The 22,376-nt window shown below is 45.3% G+C and overlaps 1 protein-coding gene across 1 annotated transcript; it reads right to left on the reverse strand.

Moving 5' to 3' along the window:
- Positions 1-1,509: 1,509 nt before the first annotated feature.
- Positions 1,510-16,565, reverse strand: ddx56 (DEAD (Asp-Glu-Ala-Asp) box helicase 56). The gene is made up of 14 exons (XM_083639320.1): positions 16,486-16,565; positions 14,800-14,961; positions 13,911-14,065; positions 13,597-13,767; positions 11,872-11,962; positions 11,539-11,780; positions 9,204-9,347; positions 8,851-8,958; positions 5,123-5,217; positions 4,365-4,438; positions 3,366-3,455; positions 3,145-3,250; positions 2,936-3,033; positions 1,510-1,957 (listed from the first exon to the last, which is right to left on the reverse strand). Exons 1-14 carry the CDS (start codon positions 16,540-16,542, stop codon positions 1,877-1,879), a joined length of 1,674 nt encoding a protein of 557 aa, XP_083495446.1. The 5' UTR covers positions 16,543-16,565; the 3' UTR covers positions 1,510-1,876.
- Positions 16,566-22,376: the final 5,811 nt, after the last annotated feature.

A 22,376-nucleotide genomic window follows, 5' to 3' on the forward strand; every position in this document is an offset into this window, starting at 1 on the left:
CCGGGCCTTACTCAGTAGTCAGTCCACAACATCGCCCTCAATCACAGCTTCTTTGTTATCAAAATGCATTATAGCAACCATCAGGGACAGATGGGAAAAGCTCTGCGCTGAGGCTCATATTCAGCTATTTCTTCACATGTAACTCATATGATATGGAAGGTAAATTATGAGAGTGCAGACCAGCCCATCATGCTCAGCTAAAGCTACAGGACTGGAATCTCATTTGCTTCGACTCCCCCTGCTGGCAATATTGCAGCATGACAAATGACCAAAACTGTTGATGTTGAAATGTCAAAAACAAACTTGTGGTCCTGGTAATGAGCCGTCATGCCTGAGAAAGCCGCATACCCGCGTATACCCTGCACGACACCACTGAGTATACCCTGCACTACACCACTGATAGCGCTTTCAGACAGACACGGTTCTGGTTCTGGCTCCGTTCTGGAGTCTCAGAACCTTGGTGCTTTCTGGCGAACCAGCCCGTGTTCACACCAGTTTAAGCGGAACCAAAGTGGGAGGACATTATTCGGTAGTCCTTCAGTTTATTTTTTATTTTTTTAAGTTTATTAATTATTTGGTCTGGCGTTCGAGTAAACCCAGCCTTGGCCCTCTCTTCTGCAAGTTCGGCATATGACTTGCTCTTTCTTGTACTGCTTTCTAGCTTTTCTTGAGATTTGGTAGATGCCCAAATCGCCACTAAACATTTGGTTTCCTCAGGAGACCACTGCAAATTATTTTTCTCTGTGTTGTCACTGCCTTCTTCTCCTTCCTGCTCGTTTTCACAGCCTAGAATGAGACACGCCCACTGATGATGTCACGGTTCCCAAGGAAAACCAACTATTTTTTGGTTCCGCTGAGAACCAACTTTTCAGGTTCCGAACCAATTATTTTTTCGGTCTGAACGCGGCGGCCAGTTCAGATTAGGGTTCTGGAACCGGAACCGGCACGGAGCCCTGCCGGTGTGAAAGCATAGGGCTTTCACACCGGCAGGGCTCCGTGCCGGTTCCGGTGGAAGTGCTGTCACTTAAATCAGGGGTTCCCAACCTTTTTTGGCTTGTGACCCCACTTTGATTTCACATAAATCTAGGGACCCCAGAAATTCAAAATCCGGTACATCGGTAATAATCATCAATGATGTCACTGATGTAACAGTATGCTGACTTTCCCCCCCTCAGAATTGTGACTTTAATCTCAGAATTCTGACATTAAAATCTGAATGGTGAATTTTTAATCTGAGAATTCTGATTTAATCCTTAGTTTTAATCTCGGAATTATGACTTTTTCCCACAAAATTCTGACACTTAAAGGTCCCATACTGTGAAAATGGGTTTTGAGGTTTGTATAAACTTGGAGGTGTTAAGTAACATCTGTAAAAGTATCAAATCACTTGCTACAGTCATTTCTCTCCCTCCGGGGGAGCAACGACCAGCCTGTCCACCAGCGATCAATCTATTACTAACATTATGATACAAAAACTCAACCGTTGAGAGCAAATTATTTTAATACATATATTTTTTTCAGAACTGACGTATTACAAGTGAAATACCAAAATAATACAGTCCCTCTATTCCTCTCAATATCTGCCGACTTCTGTTCCATCCTCATTGAGTTGGAGAATCCAGCTTCAAAATTTACTGCCCTTCTAAATGACATTAAATGCAACTTAGTCCATATAACTCATTCATAGCCCATTTTGTCCGTAGTCCATAGCCTCTTCAGCCCATTATATCCAAAGTCCATAGTTCATAGTTGTCTGGGCTGGACCCACACTGGAGAGACCAGACCTTCCTCCTGGGCTAATGCCAGTCCTCACCTCTCCATAACATGGATATGTATTCGTATCTAGAACATCCATAACATGGATATGTATTCGTAGCTAGGACTGGCGAGGCTTGCCTTTTCTCTTTCTCCCTCCAGTGTAGCGGAAACTCTTCAGCGGGTTCTTGCCTGGTATGTTCTACAAGGGAGAAAAGCAATCATTTAATTGAGTATTCTAATCCAGCGGTTTTCAAAGTGTGGGGCGTGCCTGCCCTGGGGGGCGCGAGACACCTTGAGGGGGGCCGCGGGCGTGAGGGGAAAAAATCAGAGAGAAGAATATGAGCAACCAGAGCCGTTGGGATATCAAATCTCTGGTGCAACTTGGCCATGCTGAACAATGGCTGCACACCCTCGAATCAGCCGGGGGGCGGAGCTCCCACAGGCTTTGGCTGCCTGAGGCGAGTGAGGAGCTGTCAGATAGGGGTGGGAATCACCAGATGCCCACGATCCGATACTAAAACGATACTTGAGTCACGATACGATAGTATTGCGATATGCTAGTATTGCGATATATTGAATATTGCGATATTTCGATATATTGTCGAACTCCTTTTCACCTTGACCTCACCGAAAGTAAAACATGCAGTGTTTTTTTTATTTTGTTTTGTTTTTGCCCCACATGTAGGCTACATTATTAAGCTTCTCTGGACTCAATACGCCACTGCAGGCGCGGACTGCAACATCGGGCGCTTCGGGCAGATGCCCGGTGGCCTGGCATGGCCTGCAAAAAAAATATATATATATATAATATTTTTTTATTTTAATATCGATACTTGGCGTCCAAATATCGATACAATATCGTCAGGCAAAATATCGCGATACTATGGTGTATCGATTTTCCCCCCCACCCCTACTGTCAGAGGGGAGGCTCACTCTCCCACACTTTGAAAACCTCTGTTCTAATCTATAGCTAAGATCCTATGTGGCGGAAGGACTTTTTGGTTTCCTTCAAAAACAGTCATTGTCTGTGCACTTCTCGACGAAATGTAACTGCGTTTTTAAACGTTAGTATTAACATACACCAAATTCGGAGAAGAGGCTCATAGTTTTGATAACCACACATTAAACAGTGTGAGATTTGCTGACTGTGCTCATCACTCCCTTTCCTGGGTCTCACCTTGAAATTGGGCTTGACAACACCTTGTGGATTTGTCTTCTGTCTCTTCCTCTTCCTCCTCGATAGGGGATTGACCACGCCTCTCAGTGTCTCGGGAACTGGATGAAATCAACGGAAACAAGCATTGGACCTCATGTTGCAAAGTACATCGCTTCTGCATGAAGAAATTCAACTCAAGCGCGTGTGCGTTGACGCTGAGTGCGTCTTACTCAGGTACTCCGGTACGTTCTTCAGGTGGGGTTTGATGACGGCGGGGTGCAGGTCTTTGTCGTGTCTCAGCAGCTGCAGGTCTCTGGGGTTATCGTCGAAATATGTCTGAGTGACAGCGGAGACAGCCAATCAGAAAAAGTGATCACTTCGGCACGCGCTAACCACGACCTTGGTGTCGATTCCATTTGTGTCCCTGTATAAGAGCGAAGAGCGCGCTCACCTTAAGCTTTTCTGAATTGAGCAGCTCCTGCTTGATCTCTTTCAGCCTGGCCTCCTTCACTGCCTGCTTTGTCACTGAGCGCATGGCATCCTACATACAGACAAAAGACATGCATCAGAAACCTGCGGTGCAGTTTGTCAGGAGTGACAATGTTACTGCATCTGGCATAACAAAATGAACAGACGTGTTCATATTGAACTATAGAGACACTGCATGAAATAGGCCACGCTCATCACGGGGCAAAGCGCTCCATTCACTCCCACACACCGCCGCCATTTTCCTTGAATTAAACGTAGCTAAAAGCTGTTGTGTGGCGGGCTGCGCAGACAACAAATGTAAAAAAAAAATAATCGCCAATTAAAGTTTTTTTGTACTCCCGAGCAAAACAAGGAAGCCATTGTAATAGACCCTTCTCACGGGTGCCATTTTGTGTCGAAAAGGCAGGGTAAACACAGGTGCACACAAAACACTAATGAGGGTTTCCAACTTCCATGATTGGAATTTGGAAACCCTCATTAGTGTTTTGCTTGCACCTGTGTTTATTCTGCCTTTTCGACACAAAATGGACCCCGTGAAAAGGTCCCTATTGGCGAGAAGAAAAATGTGGATCTTGCTGTCAAGGAAGTTGGAGTGTTCATCTTCTGTATAAATGATCCTTTTGTGCAACACGCAACCATGCACATAGGAGAACACCAGGACTGGGGGAGGGGGGGTTGTTTCCCCCTGTTTTGGGCGTGGTTCCTGAATGATGCTCCACAGTGTCTCGATGTCTCTCTGTATGTATGTAGTATGAACAACACAAAAGGTCAATTACAACAAAGAGTGCTGAAAAGTCCATCATGCTGCATAGAATTTGTCAGGATTTGTTTTTATTTGTATGTCCACTATGAGGATGATCAGGTGTGATCGAAGACATGTTTATGAAGCAAACATGTCTTGGTGTCCTGTAGCGGGTGGGACTCTTGCTGGGTGGGGAAAACACACGATGAGGACACTTACCCTGCACCTGTACCTGAAGCCCTCGATCTCTTCCATCTTAAACTCGTAAGGTTTCAGCGCACAGTCGGCATTATCTGAGGAACATATAGAGAACATATATGAGACATAAAGAAAAGCTCACTTCCTGCCAAGTCACTATAGGTTGAGGCCATGTCTCGTCATAGACGCTGGGTTAGCTGGCTCAGCCTGGCTGGGGGCGTGGTCAAGGCGGTCCCGTTCTATCCATTCAGCAAAGTTAGTATTTAGCTGATAGCCCAGCCCAGGCAGACACGATCGGGGATTTAACCCCCGCAGTAAACGCACATCTGAACAGACGTCTATGTACCTGCTCTATATCCCCAAACCTGGAGTTTAGAGCCGCAGCACCGTCTTTTGGTGAGTCAGCCCAATGAGATATATGGGCGGTTTTACCCCACTCGCGCGCCAGCCGTTTAACATTTTGTGGGCGTTCCCACACATGCCGACTGTCTCTATTGGAAGGATTAGACACAGACATGCGAGCTGCCATTTTCTACTGTTGGCTGCTGGGAAATGACAGTAGTCGGGGGCTAGGGCACCTCAATGGCCAGATTTCCCCACTGGTTTGGGGGTTCAAACTGGCAACCGCCTTGGTCATATATTAACTTGTCTGTGCCTACCAATGTCCAAAACGCACCTTCAGATTACTGATGTGATGACTCTACAGACAGACGGAGACAGACAGAGGGAGACAGAGACAGACACAGGAGGAAGTACGGTCACAGCCTTTACTAGTGTACCTCCTATGAGGGCCTCCTCCACCTCTGTCAGCAACAGAAGCTCAGTGTGAGCGATGAAGGACAGGGCCGTGCCCGGGTTGTCTGCTCTTGCAGTTCTACAAAAGCAAGAAAGGGGAACATCAGGGTTTTTATTCAAAACATCACAGAGCGACTGTAAATGACCCCGTTACCAGGGCTGTACAGTGCTAACACTTTGACTGTAAATGACCCCGTTACCAGGGCTGTACAGTGCTACACTTTGACTGTAAATGACCCCGTTACCAGGGCTGTACAGTGCTACACTTTGACTGTAAATGACCCCGTTACCAGGGCTGTACAGTGCTAACACTTTGACTGTAAATGACCCCGTTACCAGGGCTGTACAGTGCTAACACTTTGACTGTAAATGACCCCGTTACCAGGGCTGTACAGTGCTAACACTTTGACTGTAAATGACCCCGTTACCAGGGCTGTACAGTGCTAACACTTTGACTGTAAATGACCCCGTTACCAGGGCTGTACAGTGCTACACTTTGACTGTAAATGACCCCGTTACCAGGGCTGTACAGTGCTACACTTTGACTGTAAATGACCCCGTTACCAGGGCTGTACAGTGCTACACTTTGACTGTAAATGACCCCGTTACCAGGGCTGTACAGTGCTAACACTTTGGCTAGCATATATATTATTATATATATATGCTATGAAAAATGATTCTGTGCTAAGAGAAATATGTTTATCCACTAGCACAGGTGCTAGTGAGTTGTGAGTGTAACGTTTCCGTTTCGATAAACGTCTTGCTCGGTGTTGTCGGGGTAACGTTACGTATGCAGCCACGGAGTTAACAGAATTATACGAACATGGGTTCATGATTAAAATGAACAGGGGTTAATGATTAAAAGTACCGTAAATTCCGGACTATAAGCCGCGGCTTTTTCCCCGTTTTTTGGCCCCTGCGGCTTATATAACGGTGCGTCTTATCTATGGATTTTTTCAGAAGAAAAAAAAAAAAAAAAAAAAAAAAAATCTCTCTTTTTTAGCACTCTTTCTAACTATAAATCCACTTCTGTTTTAATTTCCTCTCTTGCCCTCTTTTCACCACACCGCGGACACTGTGTGCACTGTAAAAATAAACAACGGTGGTGTTGTGTTATGTTGTTTTGTTGAAATGTTACGGTAATACGGTAAATGGGAGCTTCCTCAAACAGCCATCTCTTTCCCGACAATCCCCTCTGTGCGTGACCACTTACATATGGTAATTACGGTAAGCAAACGGCCACAAGCCCATCAACTCCCTCCCCCGACTACCAGGAGAAAATCACAAACTTCGGCGAATTCACACAAAGGAAGATCAAGGAATATTCCATCGAACCGGAGCAGATCATAAATATGGATGAAGTGCCTTTGACGTTCGACCTGCCACTCACTCGGACTGTTAACAAGAAGCGCCCTGGAGGATTCTTTCACCAAAAAAAAAGCTTTGCTCGTTCTCGACAGCATGAGAACGAGCAGTAGATGATCATGAGGTGGTTTTTCAGACGTGTCGATATAGCAGTTTATCGCAAAAGTGTAATGGAAACACATTTTTCGCATTTGCACGTCATGTGACCCATATTATCCCTTGGAAAAGGAGCGGAAAATAAGTTTGGTAAGTAAGGTTCGATAGCCGTGTCAAAACCTCCGCAGCAAGTGGAAAACTTTGAAGCAACGCTACCTAGCAGAAAGACGAGTGTTGTGCAAAAGCGTAGCCGGGCAAATTAGATAATGTTTAATGGCAGAAATCGGTCCATGGTGACAGCAGGCTGCCTGTGTGCGCGCATTTGGCACAGCGGCGAGATGAGAGGATGAAAAGCACACACTGGTGCGGTGGTGCTGTCTGAAGTGAATACAGTGACTGTGAGTAGGCTAATACATTGCACACGTTTCAGGTGCAATTATAGAACCAAATCAGCCTTTTCCCCCCTCCATCTCTAAATCGGACCAGTTGTAGGCTATTAGGCTACCTTTTTTCCTCTGCCTGTCGCGCTGACTGCATTCACGCAGCCAGCAACATTTTGCGACTCATTTTCTTTTGAATTGATAATCAGGCTCGTTTATATGCATTGTAACTTCATGTTGGGATTTCCATTGACCATTGGTTGGATTTGAGCATGCAGGGGACGGGATATGGGGCAGATCCCCGTGCGTAATCACTGTGGCAGCTGCTGCAACGGGGAATCACTCAAACGCAACTTCAATGGAAACGCCTACAAGTCGCAATTGTACATTGTCGAAGTTGTAGAAATATCGCAATTCTTTTGCGAAAAACTGTAATGGAAACACAGCTATAGATGAAGAGGAGTTCGTTGGTTTTGAGTGACAATGAAGGAGAGAGGAGAGTGGTTGACGAAGCCACCCTGAACCTGTTCGTTTCCGACACTGAAGATGAGGACTTTGGTGGTTTCAGTACGCAGGAAGAAGAGGAAGACGAGCATTAGTGACTTGACTTCTCTGGTTACAGGTTTGCTGCACATATAGCCTATTGTTGTGTGATTTTGTCTGGGGATTAGTGACCTGACTTTTGTTTTGTTTTGTTGAAATGTTAATAAATGGGAGCTTCCCCAAACAGCCATCGCTTTCCCGACATTCCTCTCTGTGCACGAACCCTTTCATATGGTAATTAAACATCAAAACACCCGCGGCTTATAGACCGGTGCGGCTTATAGAAGAAAAAAATAGTCAATTTTGGTCCCGCGGCTTATACACCGGTGCGTCTTATAGTCCGGAATTTACGGTAACCATTACCCAGCTGATTGTTTAGTTGTGGGTGCGTTAATAAATTCAATCTGAAATGGTCAGATCCGACGCCTGCTGGGAGCTCTACTGTCTGGAGCATGGGATTCAGCCGGACGGACAAATGCCTCGTTTCAAGACAGGCTTATCGATAAGCAGTATTGGTAAATAGAGGCTCCCGTTCAAATCCTAACAATACCCATCCCTAGCTATATGATCAACAATATCTAATGCATTTTTACCAATAAAGCATGTGTTTAACCGCCACCTGCGTGTGCTACTAATTCTTTCTTTCTATCACATAATAAAGTAAGCATACAGCTCTGCTGTTAGCCTATTCTTAAAGTAGTGATCCCCCCCCCCCCCCCGATTTTTTATCCCATTTTTATCCCCCATTAGTGCTAATTTATATTTATCCTGGTTGCTGCTCCACCCTCTGCCAATCTGGGGAGAGCCGAAAACTGGCTCCATGCTTCCTCTGAGACATGGGCAGTTAGCCAGCCGCTTCTTTTCACCTGACAGGGGAAGCTTCACCGGTAGGACATAGCACGTGGGAGGATCACGCTATTCCAACCAGTTACCCTCCCTCCGAACAGACGCCCTTCACGACCAGAGGAGGCACCACATCAGCAACCAGGATATTGCATGTTTTTGTGAAGGGGGTTCCTATGTGAAGGAAGCCCCCGGGAGGCACGGGGAGAACATGCAAACTCCACACAGAAAGGCCCTTTTGACGACCCCACCCGGGCGGTGGGCACTCGAGGACACGCGGACGGGCACGCATTCCTTCAGCGTTCACAGCGTCCCAGGTGGGAATGGAACCCAGGACCTTCGAGCTGTGAGGCGACAGCGCTTACCACTGCACCACCGTACCCAGAGAAGTAGTGAGTGAGTGCAGAAAATCACAGTTCAGTTAAATGACACTGACCCAGCTGCTAATGGGGATCCAAATAAAGAAGAAGAAGAATAACACCGACCTTCCAACTCGATGAATGTAGGATTCCACAGTTGTGGGAAAGTCAAAGTTGATGACATTGGCAACATTTTGGAAGTCCACGCCTCGGGAGACTCCGTACTCCTTGTCCCTGTGATGACATCATTCAGACATCAGACTGTGATGACATCATTCAGACATCAGACTGTGATGACATCATTCAGACATCAGACTGTGATGACATCATTCAGACATCGCCCTCAAAATATGTGGGCAAATATCCTGCGTTAAGGAATTGATTTCAGCTGCTTGGGCAAAACAACATCTCTTGACAGAGGAGAAACATGCCAACAGAAGAGAAGCGGGATTGAGAGGCACCGACTCCGTTGAACTGACCTTCCCCCTTTTGCTGTGGCCTTTTTCTTCTTCCCCCTGCCTGCGGTGGTGGGTACTGCAGCGGTGGGGTCGGCCAAACTCTGCTCATCTGTGGCGATGATGTAGTCGTAGAAGCCCTGGTTGAACTGGGTGATGATGTGACACCTGGTGAGGGACACACAGACATGAACAGGGGGATGATGTGACACCTGGTGAGGGACACACAGACATGAACAGGGGGATGATGTCACACCTGGTGAGGGACACACAGACATGAACAGGGGGATGATGTCACACCTGGTGAGGGACACACAGACATGAACAGGGTGATGATGTGACACCTGGTGAGGGACACACAGACATGAACAGGGGGATGATGTGACACCTGGTGAGGGACACACAGACATGAACAGGGGGATGATGTGACACCTGGTGAGGGACACACAGACATGAACAGGGGGATGATGTGACACCTGGTGAGGGACACACAGACATGAACAGGGGGATGATGTGACACCTGGTGAGGGACACACAGACATGAACAGGGTGATGATGTCACACCTGGTGAGGGACACACAGACATGAACAGGGGGATGATGTGACACCTGGTGAGGGACACACAGACATGAACAGGGGGATGATGTGACACCTGGTGAGGGACACACAGACATGAACAGGGGGATGATGTGACACCTGGTGAGGGACACACAGACATGAACAGGGGGATGATGTGACACCTGGTGAGGGACACACAGACATGAACTGGGTGATGATGTCACACCTGGTGAGGGACACACAGACATGAACTGGGTGATGATGTGACACCTGGTGAGGGACACACAGACATGAACAGGGGGATGATGTCACACCTGGTGAGGGACACACAGACATGAACAGGGGGATGATGTGACACCTGGTGAGGGACACACAGACATGAACAGGGGGATGATGTGACACCTGGTGAGGGACACACAGACATGAACAGGGGGATGATGTCACACCTGGTGAGGGACACACAGACATGAACAGGGGGATGATGTGACACCTGGTGAGGGACACACAGACATGAACAGGGGGATGATGTGACACCTGGTGAGGGACACACAGACATGAACAGGGGGATGATGTCACACCTGGTGAGGGACACACAGACATGAACAGGGGGATGATGTCACACCTGGTGAGGGACACACAGACATGAACTGGGTGATGATGTGACACCTGGTGAGGGACACACAGACATGAACAGGGGGATGATGTGACACCTGGTGAGGGACACACAGACATGAACAGGGGGATGATGTGACACCTGGTGAGGGACACACAGACATGAACAGGGGGATGATGTGACACCTGGTGAGGGACACACAGACATGAACAGGGGGATGATGTGACACCTGGTGAGGGACACACAGACATGAACAGGGGGATGATGTCACACCTGGTGAGGGACACACAGACATGAACAGGGGGATGATGTCACACCTGGTGAGGGACACACAGACATGAACAGGGGGATGATGTCACACCTGGTGAGGGACACACAGACATGAACAGGGGGATGGGAACTCACTTACTGCACAGCATGAATCTAAAAATGCTTATGATTCTTTAGAGATATGTGTATTATTATTAAGTACTTTGTGATTTGCTCCGATACACAGTATTGATTTTAATTTTAAATATACAGTTAGGACTGAATTTGCAATTCAAGTGCATTGATATTATCTATACAGCGTAGCTTTTTAGTATTATTAGCGGCATGCAGCCTCTCCTCTCTCTCCCCAGAGGCTTTTCATACTCCACTTCAGCAGCTGTGGGCTCTTCCACTCAGGGGCACCTGTGGGGTCCACTTTGGAGCTCTCCATGGTGCTGAACCTGTCTCGAGTCATTTTGGCCACTAATTAGGCACTTTTGCCCATTTAGTCGGCCCTAATGAGTTGACCTAATTCAGCAATCCGGCTTGGTTAGGTCACCCGCAGGGGTGCTCCACTACTGAAAGATTCAGCGCGATCGCACGTAAAATGGCATAGCTGTGGCCGAACACATTTCTGCTCACACACAAAGACAGACTCTTCACATTCTTATTATAGGATGTCATATGATTATGCACCATGGGGACAAACTGAGCCAAAAACACATTTTTTACATTTCTATTCCTCTTAAGGGAACAGTTCATTCAAAAATGAAAATTCTGTCATCTGTTAAAACACAGGTGAAGTTTATCCATATGACACACAGGAAGGTTGTCGGCACAGCTCCATAACAGCCTTCTTCAAAACAACTGCAGTTTGTCAGTTTGTTCAGTTTGTTTTGAACCCAGCCCCTAACGCTTTCACCTCCCCTCTCCTCTCACCTGGACTGGACGGGCAACTCGGAGTTGAGCACACAAGCGGGAATGCCAAACTGCTCCAGGAACAGTTTGAGTCGGTAGCACCTGTCGACCGCACCCACAAACACCAGCGTCTTGCCCTGCACCAGGCGCAGCTTCAGCAGCGTGTACATGAGCAGGAACTTGTCCTCCTCCTCGCATTTGAGGCTGTACTGCTGCAGCTGGCTGCTGTCCGGCAGCTGAGAGCCCTGGAGCTTCAGAGTCACCTGAGAAGGATGGAGCATCATTTCCAATGTCAACGTCCAGACAAACCAAAGCTGTGGGATTGTGAACGTGCGCGTTTGAATGGGACCTTACAGGGTTGTGCAGCAGCAGCTCCTTCAGGGCCTGGACGTCCTCAGTGAAAGTAGCCGACATCAAGAAGGACTGGTAGATCTTCGGCAAATGGCTGTTAGAACACCAAACGGAACATATGTAGTGAAAGTGAAAGGAAATGTTGAATATAGACGTGTTGCCAACACATGGAAGGTCGTTGGAAAAGTTCTGGTTTTCCAATTCTCCTCTATACAAGACGACACTGTGCTTTTGTCAGATGGCTTGAATCGAAATATTAAAAGGTGAAATTAGCAGTTCTATTAGTTCGTGCATATATAATACACCTCTGTACATTGAACCTAAATGCTTAAATAATCAAAAGGTTTGTTAAAGCAGCTACGAGCAACTTTTTCGATTGTTATTAAACAGTATAAATTTAATATCAATGCATCACATCTTACCTCTAATAGTCGACGAGACCAAAGCCGTGTGTATCTGAGATTGCTCCCTTAGGTGATTATTAAGTCTATAGTCTGTCTAAACTCGCGCCAACAGGGGGCTCTCTAGAGCGACCGGACCGGGTAACCCGGAAGTGAAACGCGGAAGTGAAACCAGGAAGTGAAACGCAGCTGCCTTCCCACGCCGTTTGCGCTGCCTAGCAACATAACATAAACAATGTGAACGGCACGCATACTCGCAGGAACATCTCTCGTTATATTCTAACAGGTTTTTTGGAAGTTATTTTGTGGTTATGGCCGAAGTGGCTGCTGCAAACCGTTTCATTTCACTTCCTGATCTGCCCTGGCTACAGACACACTAACACTGGCCGATTCACTCGGGGTTCAAGCGAGACTACTCTGCGTTGGTCCGCGGAGACTATTAGAGGTAAGATGTGATGCATTGATATTAAATTTATACTGTTTAATAACAATCGAAAAAGTTGCTCGTAGCTGCTTTAAATTGTTTTAATACCTAACAATATAGTAGATAGCTTTTGGGATTGTCATGGTTGTTTCAACATTTTTCATGCAGGTTGTAAAGTATCAGCATCTTGTTCAGTCAGATTATTATTAGTGTCTGTCGTTGCATAAAGCTATAGAAAACTATTCAAATGAGTCAATGACTAAGTTAAGTTATCCTTTATTTATCCCCGTGGGAAAATTCATCCTCTGCATTTGACCCATCCTCTACTAGGAACCTTCCTAGAACTAGGAGCAGTGGGCAGCCGCAGTGCAGCGCCCGGGGACCAACTCCAGTTCTTTTGCCAGTACCTTGGTCAGGGGCACTGACAGGAGTATTAACCCTAACATACATGTCTTTGATGGTGGGAGGAAACCGGAGCACCCGGAGAAAACCCACACGGACACGGGGAGAACATGCAAACTCCACACAGAAAGGACCTGGGACGGACCGGGGTTCGAACCCGGGACCTTCTTGCTGTGAGGCAACAGTGTTAACCACTGAGCCACTGTGCCGACTAGATAGGACCCTGTGATATTTCTGGCAAAAAGCCCCAGGAGGTATAAATCACTACCAGGGATGCAAACTCATGCAGAGTGAAAAAGGTGACAGATACACAAAACCAAAATCATGAACTTAAGTGCCCTATTTTGGGATCAAAAAGGTGACTGTCACCTAAAAGTGACTAGTTTGCATCCCTGCACTACTTAAAAAACAGCATCGTCTCCACTGAGACTAGTGAAAACGTCTTTAAAGAGATCTGTAAAGATCAGTCAGTAGTCATGAGCTGTATGAGCGTTCTCTCACCACAAGAGGCTTTTCAGGTCTGCCTCAAAGCCAAACGAGAAGAGCAGGTCAGCCTCGTCCACCACCAGGGTCTCGAGGGACGACTGCAGGACCAGGTTCTGCGCCTTCAGGTGGGCCAGCACACGAGACGGCGTCCCCACCACCACATCGGGCTTCTCCATTAAGATAGGCCTGTCCAAAGCAGCATAAAGCATCAATCACAAACTCACAACCAGCTTCAGCTACGCAAAAATAAACGAGAATAAACTCAAGACTGATGTGATGAGAGCTAAATATGATTTAAGTTAAGATTGTGTACGGCGGAGCAGACTGACCTCTGTGCCGACAGGTCGGACTTGCCGGTGATGTCGGCCACTCGGACGTCCCTGGAGCAGTAGGCCGTCAGCTGGCGGATCATGGTCTGGACCTGCTGACCCAGCTCCTTGGTCGGCACCAGGACCAGTGCTCTCACGTCCTGCTCACGAACGCTCTGGAGACATTAGAACCCAGACGCAGGTTAGTGGTAAAAGGGGATGTCAGGGGCAGACACAGATAAGCTGGCTGAAATTAGGGCTGCACGATATTGGAAAAAACTGACATTGCAATATTTTTTTATTCTGCGATATATATTGCGATATGAAAAAAAACAGGAATTTTCACCAAAAGTCTTAAATAGGTCTATCAAGCCTTGCCTGTTTAAGAAGATGGCCTAGTGGGTAACGTGCACGGTTGACGTAGTAGGAAGTGAGTGTGTTTTTAGCCGCAGCCAGGGTGAGTTGCAGGATCCTAAGTGAGTAAAGGTACTATAGTTAGTAGGAAAAGAGCTTAGAACGTCACAGAGAGGGCGTGCATTACTGTATGTTATCAGTTAATTTGCCTTACTTGACATTGCATGCTCTGCGATGTGACTATTGCGCATGTGCACATTGCGATGACGATGCTGAAACGATATATTGTGCAGCCCTAGCTGAAATGTTCATCTGTCCCGCCGTTTGCCCAACCAAACGATGACTTTCTAGTGCGCACCCATTCACACACTGATTTCACTCACTCACTGGTCTTTTTTTATACAGTAGTTCATATAACGTTATATACAATACATGAAATCATTGGTATGGGAGATTTAATCATCAGAGAAAAATCATGACAATCATCCCGCGGCCCCCGCAATCTCCCATCTAACCCTGATGACTGGCTTGCCTGTCTGCATGGCTGTTTGCTCACCTGTTTGGAGGCCAGGATGCGCTGGATGACCGGCACGGCATAGGCAGCCGTTTTCCCAGATCCAGTTCGGGCTCGAGCCAAAATATCTTTCCCCTCCAGGGCCAATGGGATGGCTTTCTCTTGGATCAGGGTCGGCTGAGCCCAGCCTAAGTCTGCAACCGCCTGAGTCACAATAACAATTGTTTTAACAGGGCAGAATAAGTTTGGGGTTCCCTCCCTTATTCAATCATGTTATTATTTATTGTTGTCGTTATTGTTGTGCTAGATTTAGCTAGGGGGAGGGGGAAAAACTCACATTAATTGTACAGTATAGGCGAATCTCAGTTACATCAGAGCCGAAGTTGAATATGCGCTCGTTATACGCAATCAGTACCCACTTTTTTCTTTTACTTTTCTCCATCCAGGAAAGAAGGCTGAGCATGTTCTTGACCCCACCTGAACAACACCTTCTACACACACACCCCTTTTATTGAGGAATGTGAAAACACAACCAGACCAAAATGGTCCAAATCAACTGCCAAGGAGGAGTGAGGTCAGTGGGCCTACAGGAGGAGAGCTCTTAGTTTATCTGTGTTGTATGAAGCCCACCATCTCCCAGACTGTTGGAGAATGACCTTTCTATCCTAATATTCTGGACGCAAAATCCTACTTAAAATTACATTCGGTTAGTTTTGGACACTAGGTGTGACCACCTAAATGTTTGACCGCATTGCTTCTTCTGAAGAAATAAACAATTATTTCACAATTTCTGACAGCAGTCGTCAAATGATGTAACCAGTGACCAAACCGTACTGTAGCCAGCAACAAGCACGGGCCACACATTTCGGTGGTCACAGATTTCGGCTACACCGTATTTGGTGAGCCGTCAACCCTACCCAACCTAAAACACTGCAACAACATTAATAAAGTGAAGCTTTAACTCAACACACAAACACACAGTGTCAGCGATGTAGAGGTGAAATGATGACCATCATATGGACGAGAGGTTTTCAAAGTGGGAGGCGGGCCTCCCCAGGGGGGCTCCAAACCGTTTCAGGGGAGGCTCAGTGAATGGAAGTGAAAAAATATGACATTAGTTATTAAATTAATTATCAAAAGAGAGATCACATAGAATAGCCTAATGTGTGTGTGTGATTTGGTTAATTATCAAAAGAGAGATCACATAGAATAGCCTAATGTGTGTGTGATTTGGTTAAATAGATAGTTCAGACATACTGTATTTTGGGGGTATTTTACTGTTTTTCCCCCTTTCCCAGAGTCAGAAACAAATAAATGCCTTCAGACAGAGCTTTTTTTTTTTTTTTAATGTAATTTGGTGTAGTCGTTACCCCCAGGCTCTTTCTATGTTCACCTAACGCTAGGTGAACATATAACAGGTGAGGGTAAGTGTAGTCTAATCAGGCTATCTAGGCTCAATTATTGAGAGTCTGTGGGAACAAATATCCTTTTTCCAAGCTTGATACAAGTATGATACATGTCATCATGAAAGTCAACCCAAGAGGAACCTCTCCACATCCCCGGTTGTGGTTGTAACGTGCTAACATGTTGTTGTGCTAACAGCTACCATGCAAAGCAAGACCTTGTGGATTTATGTGAGTTATCGAACATATTCGCAGTTTTTACACATCGGTTAGAGTTGTGACGTCTACATAAACCCTTGATCGACAATACATAATGGTTCATCACCTTTAAAAGACGGTCGTCTAAGCCCATTTCATGGAACAGTAGCCTTTCAGCAGCCATCTTCCTTCCACTTCACACGTGTGTCGCGGAATTCTACGTCATGCGTCGCACGCACCAGACAGAATCGTGCTGCCTTCATGCGCCCCTCGTCAACACGGCATTGTGCTGTTTGCGTTATGGGTTCAAAGATAATGTGGTAATTACAGGCCAGGCACTTCTGCTGATGGACCCGCATAATATTTCTTATTTGTCAATGCATTTACCTTGATTTTGTTTCATTCCACATACTACATGTACAGTATATTTTCAGAATTCAGTACAGCTAGTGTATTGATTCAACTATTAGTTTTTTCAATGTAGTTTTTTTAAGTTTTGGTCTGAGTGAAATGTTCTATGGTCTCTCCTGATTCTAAATATAGCTGAACCGGTTTGGTTTGACCAAGTAAAACTATTTTTATAAGCATTTTAAGAAATGTTTATGAGAAAATAAATGGCGGATACAAATCCCTGGTACAGTGCTGAAGCAGGAAGTAGGCGGTCACTTTGCCTCTATACACTGATCAGAGACACAATAAAGAGATATAATTTGGCCAATCATGTCTCAAGGCTAGCTGGCTCCTAGCAAGCCAACCAGGTGTTCAGAGTTTAGATGGGCACTGCCCCCCATGTGGGCAGTTGGTTGGCTGTGCTTCTGTAGTGTCCCTCAACTAGTGGCTCCTGTGCCTTTTGACAACACCGTTGTGTGTTCTGTGTGCCCCAGCCCGGAAGACAATGCTTGATTAGATCAACTCTGATTGCATTTTCACCACCTTGGAGGTAGATGAAACTCCTTGATCACAGTTCACATGATTTAAACTTTACAACAGTGTGGATGCATCATTCTGCTATTGAAATCCTGGCTGGGCTGTGGGCTCTGCCTGGCCGGCCCCCCTGACTGTCTCCAGGCATTGTTTTGGCTTTGATCTTATCGCACAGGGGGAAACAATACATGCTGCAGGCAGACATTTAAGATCACCAAACTACACACACACTACACTCACACTATGTACAGTCGTGCCAAACCACATTACCTAGGTACCACTTCCACTAGATTTTTTTTCTCCACATGAAATAAAATGTGCTGATTTAACCATGCAATAGCATCAGAAAGGCTAAATAACGACATAAGGCTACTAGCTCAAACCCGACACACACGCGAGCACACATGCGAGCACACACACACACACACACACACACACACACACACACACACACACACACACACACACACACACACACACACACACAAGAAAATAGCAAGTACTTTTCATAATAGGCGCTTACAGGTTGATATGGCTATGAAACAGCCTCCATAACAACCTAAATACAAAACATTTTCAAGTTACGCAAACCTTCCCAGGAATTGCACACTATATATTATAATATATATATATATTGCACACACTATGACTTTGTGTGTGTGTGTTTTGTGTGTGTGTGTGTGTGTGTGTGTGTGTGTGTGTGTGTGTGTGTGTGTGTGTGTGTGTGTGTGTGTGTGTGTGTGTGTGTGTGTGTGTGTGTGTGTGTGTGTGTGTGTGTGTGTGTGTGGTCAGTTGCTTTGAACCGCAGTGGGAAAATGAAGAGGAGAAAATGCATGTAATGCTGATATTGATGTTTTTACCAAAATGAGTATCAAGTAAAAGTTTGACTAGGGGAAATTAAAACATACAACATTCCCGAACCCATCTGGTTCGTCTTTGGGAAATCATGATAAGCAGCATTTATAACTTCAGTCTGGATACTGTAATCTTTTTTCTTTTGACTGTATCAGTTCAGTCTCTATAGGATGCATTATATCAGGTGTGACATAATATGAAGAGGCAAACTCTACTCTTGTCTCTGGCCATATTGGTAAATACCTGCTGATGAAGGTAAAAGGTATCAGGAATAGCCCACATTCCCTTCAGATTCAGACAAACACGTTATGGTCTGTTCCATTGACAGTGAACAGAACTCAGGAAATGTCTGTCAAAGGCTTTACATTCAAATGAGCTTTATTTTATATGTGTACACACACACACACACACACACACACACACACACACACACACACACACACACACATATATATATATATACAGTATATATTTATTTATTTATTTATTTCAAGATTCAAGATTCAAGATTCAAGATTTTTATTGTCACTCCATGGTACAAGTATCACGTGTGAAATTCTTGTGCTGTGGACTCCGTTTACAACATAGTACAAATGTAGGCATATGAGTGCAAAAACAACAAGAGACACAACAAGCAATAAGGCAGTATAGTGATAAGACAAGTCAGAGACAGTGGCATATTCACTGCACATAGGTGCACATGTCCTGTGCATACTTTAGCCATGCTTAATCATTTTAAATTCGGCGTATTTGACATATAGGTGCAAATAGCATATTCCTTATTAAACATACAATTAAACTCTGCGTTTTAAATTCGGCGTATTTGACATACGGGTGCAAATAGCATATTCCTTATTAAACATACAATTAAACGTTAGACATACGTAATGGTAGCAGCTACAGTACGGTACAGTACGGCTACTCTATTTGTGTATGTTAAGGAGTCTCGTGGCCTGCGGGAAGAAACTGTTCCTCAAGCGATTTGTGCGTGCTTTTGGAACCCTGTATCTTCTCCCTGAGGGTAGCAGGGAGAACAGGCTGTTGTGGGGATGGTTTGTGTCTTTGATGATCTTCAGGGACCTTCTGAGGCACCGCTGTTTATACAGTTCATGCAGATCTGGCAACTCACATCCTGTTACGTGCTGGGCCGCGCGTCTCACTCTCCGTAGCGCCCTGCGGTCCATGGTGGTACAGTTCCTGTACCAGGTGGTGAAGCAGCCAGTCAGCAGGCTTTCAATGGTGCCTCTGTAGAAGTCTGTGAGGATTTCTGGCCTTAGCCCAAATTTCTTCAGGCGCCTGAATCCATGTATTCGCTGTTGGGCCTTTTTGACAACAGTGGCGGTGTGGCCGGCCCAAGTCAGGTCCTGGTGGATGTTGACTCCCAGGTACTTGAAGCTGTCCACCCTTTCCACCACTGTGCCGTTGATGGTGATTGGGGGGTGTGCGCCCCCCCCCCCTCCTGTAGTCTACAATGATCTCCTTGGTCTTGGAGACGTTCAGAGAGAGGTGGTTGTCCTGGCACCATTTATTTATTTATTTATTTATTTATTTATTTATTTATTTATTTATTTATTTATTTATTTATTTATTTATTTATTTATTTATTTATTTATTTATTTATGTTTATATATATATGGGAACATGTGTGAAGTGGCCTCAGAGAAGGGTTCCCAGCCATTTCTGTGTCCTCCTGGGCTTTCTTCACACTTTAGACTTCAGAACATTGGCAACTATACAATGCAGTAAATATAAAAAAAATACCAATACAAAGAAAATTTGTCAAAATAGTCTTTCAAAAGAGTTGTGATAGGCCCTGACTGGGAGAAAATTTCATGGTGAGATAAACTCAAAGATAAATTGTGTGTGTGTCTAATGTTAATGTTATGGAACATTTAAAAATTTACATTCAAAAGAAAACATTTAAATAAATATAGCTACATTTAAAAGAAAATACATTTTCTTTGATTTTAAAGTATAGGCTTTTGGGTTCGGGGTATGTTGCATACAAAGTGTTTACAGGACCTTGAAAGATATTATGTTAAATTTGACGTTTACCAGTTTTCCCCCATGAAATTGGGAAAGCAAAGAAATATCAAGCTGTAAACATTATGTTAATCATGTTTTTAGAGACATTAGAGACAAAACTGACCCCAAACCTAATAGGGGACACAAGTTGTCTTTCTGCCTTGAAATTGCAATTTGCAAATATAGATAGAAATAAAATACTACTGAATACTTATAGGTCAAAGGTCATTAGCTATTCCAATGAGGTAAAAATTGGGTAATGTAATTAAGAAAGGGTTTCTAGACAGTTAAAGAATGTTATATGATCAGTTTAGAGGCCGCTTGGTAAGATGTTCTTTCGACTAATAATTTTGAGTCACAAGACATGAGCTCACAATTATAAATTGTGAGGCTGACAACTTGCAATTGTTGCAAATTGACGAGCTCCTCTCTAGTCTCTATACATCTCGTTAATGATTACAGTTGTTTTCACTTAATTGCGCTGTGAGAGTTTTACAATGTGAGTGTGACTGATTATTTGTCTGTCTGTGTCACCCTGTGATGGACTGGCAATCTGTATAGGCTGTTTCCCTGCCTGCCACCCAATGCATCCTGAGATGACCCTTGACCCTAATAAGTGGCTAATCTATAAAGATTTAGTCACATATTTACTGTCAGTCTGTTATGTCAAAATTAAGATAACAGAGTTGTGGTTTTCTGGATTCTTGTTGTGGATGAAGTCATAAATTGTCCAAGATTATAGATTTTTCCATACAGGGTGCTGGCACAGCCATCGGGAGCAATTTGGGGTTCAGTGTCTTGCCCAAGGACACTTCGAGATGCGGACTGGAGGAGCCCGGGATCGACCCGCTCTACCTCCTGAGCCACAGCCGCCCCAATCAATACATAATGCCCCCTGCCCGCAGGACCCGCCCACCCACAAACCCACGAAGAAATCAGCTCACAATATTACATTATGCCCTTCAGCATAAAGAGAAGGGGGGGGGGGGTAAAAGAAAAAGACAGGCACCACCAGCTATCATGGAGACGCCCATGGCCCCCACGCACGGCTTCAACAAAAGCATTCCATGACTGGATATTTTCTACTTTGGCGCCGGGCCACCGACATCTCCATTACATGCGAGCCAGGTCCACAGCTGAAGATGCCCACTGTTCAAATGGCAGAGTACTCTGAGCTATCTTTTTTTTTTTGCTGCAGTAAGGCCGCAGTAATGAAGGGAAATTTGAAGAGATTGGAAGCACCTTAATTACATGAGAGTAATGAAGATTGGAATTGGAACAAGAATTGCAGGACACTAAAAGGGATCCACAATGGAGAGCCCCAGGAACGAGTCAGGAAAACATCGATGCTAACACTTCCGGGTTCTTCACCGTTTTCGCCTATGGGATTTTTGAATGGGTTTTTGGCGCGATGCTTCTAATAAGGTCTCTGGGCAACGCAAGCTTAATCAAACACGAACCAGTGTTCAGTAGGATAATCTTCACACATGAGGACCACTTTTATGAGTTTTGAAGCTTTTCGGTGCCGTTAAAAGGGCGGCTAGCTAGCAGACGGCTAAATGAGACTACACTGTTGAGTCGACGGGGATATTATACGTCAATAACGTCATCACTTCAAAGGACGAACACGGAAATTCTCTTTCCCTCCCCTGGTTCAGCCATTCAGCCCGGGGTAATCAGTGCACAGCAGCGCACACATCAACAACAGTCCCGGTTGAGTGGTGACGTGACGGGGAAGCCTATGTGACACTGTGTGTAGTTCTGGATTAGCGTAGCACGAGATTTTTACTTCTGGGGCTTGCATTTACGCTTCAAAACTCATGAAAGTGGTCCTCATGTGTGAAGATTATCCCGCTGAACACTGGTTCGCGTTTGATTAAGCTTGCGTTAAGCTTGCGTTGCCCAGAGACCTTATTTGAAGCATCGCTGCAAAAACCCATTCAAAAATCCCATAGGCAGAAACAGTGAAGAACCAGGAAGTCCGGGACTTCCGCGTTCCGACTACAAAAATACGTCATCCCTGCGGCTCTCTATAAACAAATGCAAATTCACAATAATGCATGGCAGGGGCAGCCCTCCATACTCTGCCTCTGACACCCATTTCGAAATTTGCCCCCCACCGCCCCCTTTGTTTTAGCCAATTGACATGAACACACATTTAAATGATTTATTTATGTCCACATAAATACAGAGTACAAAGGACATAAACACTAA

Source organism: Poromitra crassiceps, assembly GCF_964638095.1.
Source record: "Poromitra crassiceps genome assembly, chromosome: 6".
Taxonomy (NCBI): domain Eukaryota; kingdom Metazoa; phylum Chordata; class Actinopteri; order Beryciformes; family Melamphaidae; genus Poromitra; species Poromitra crassiceps.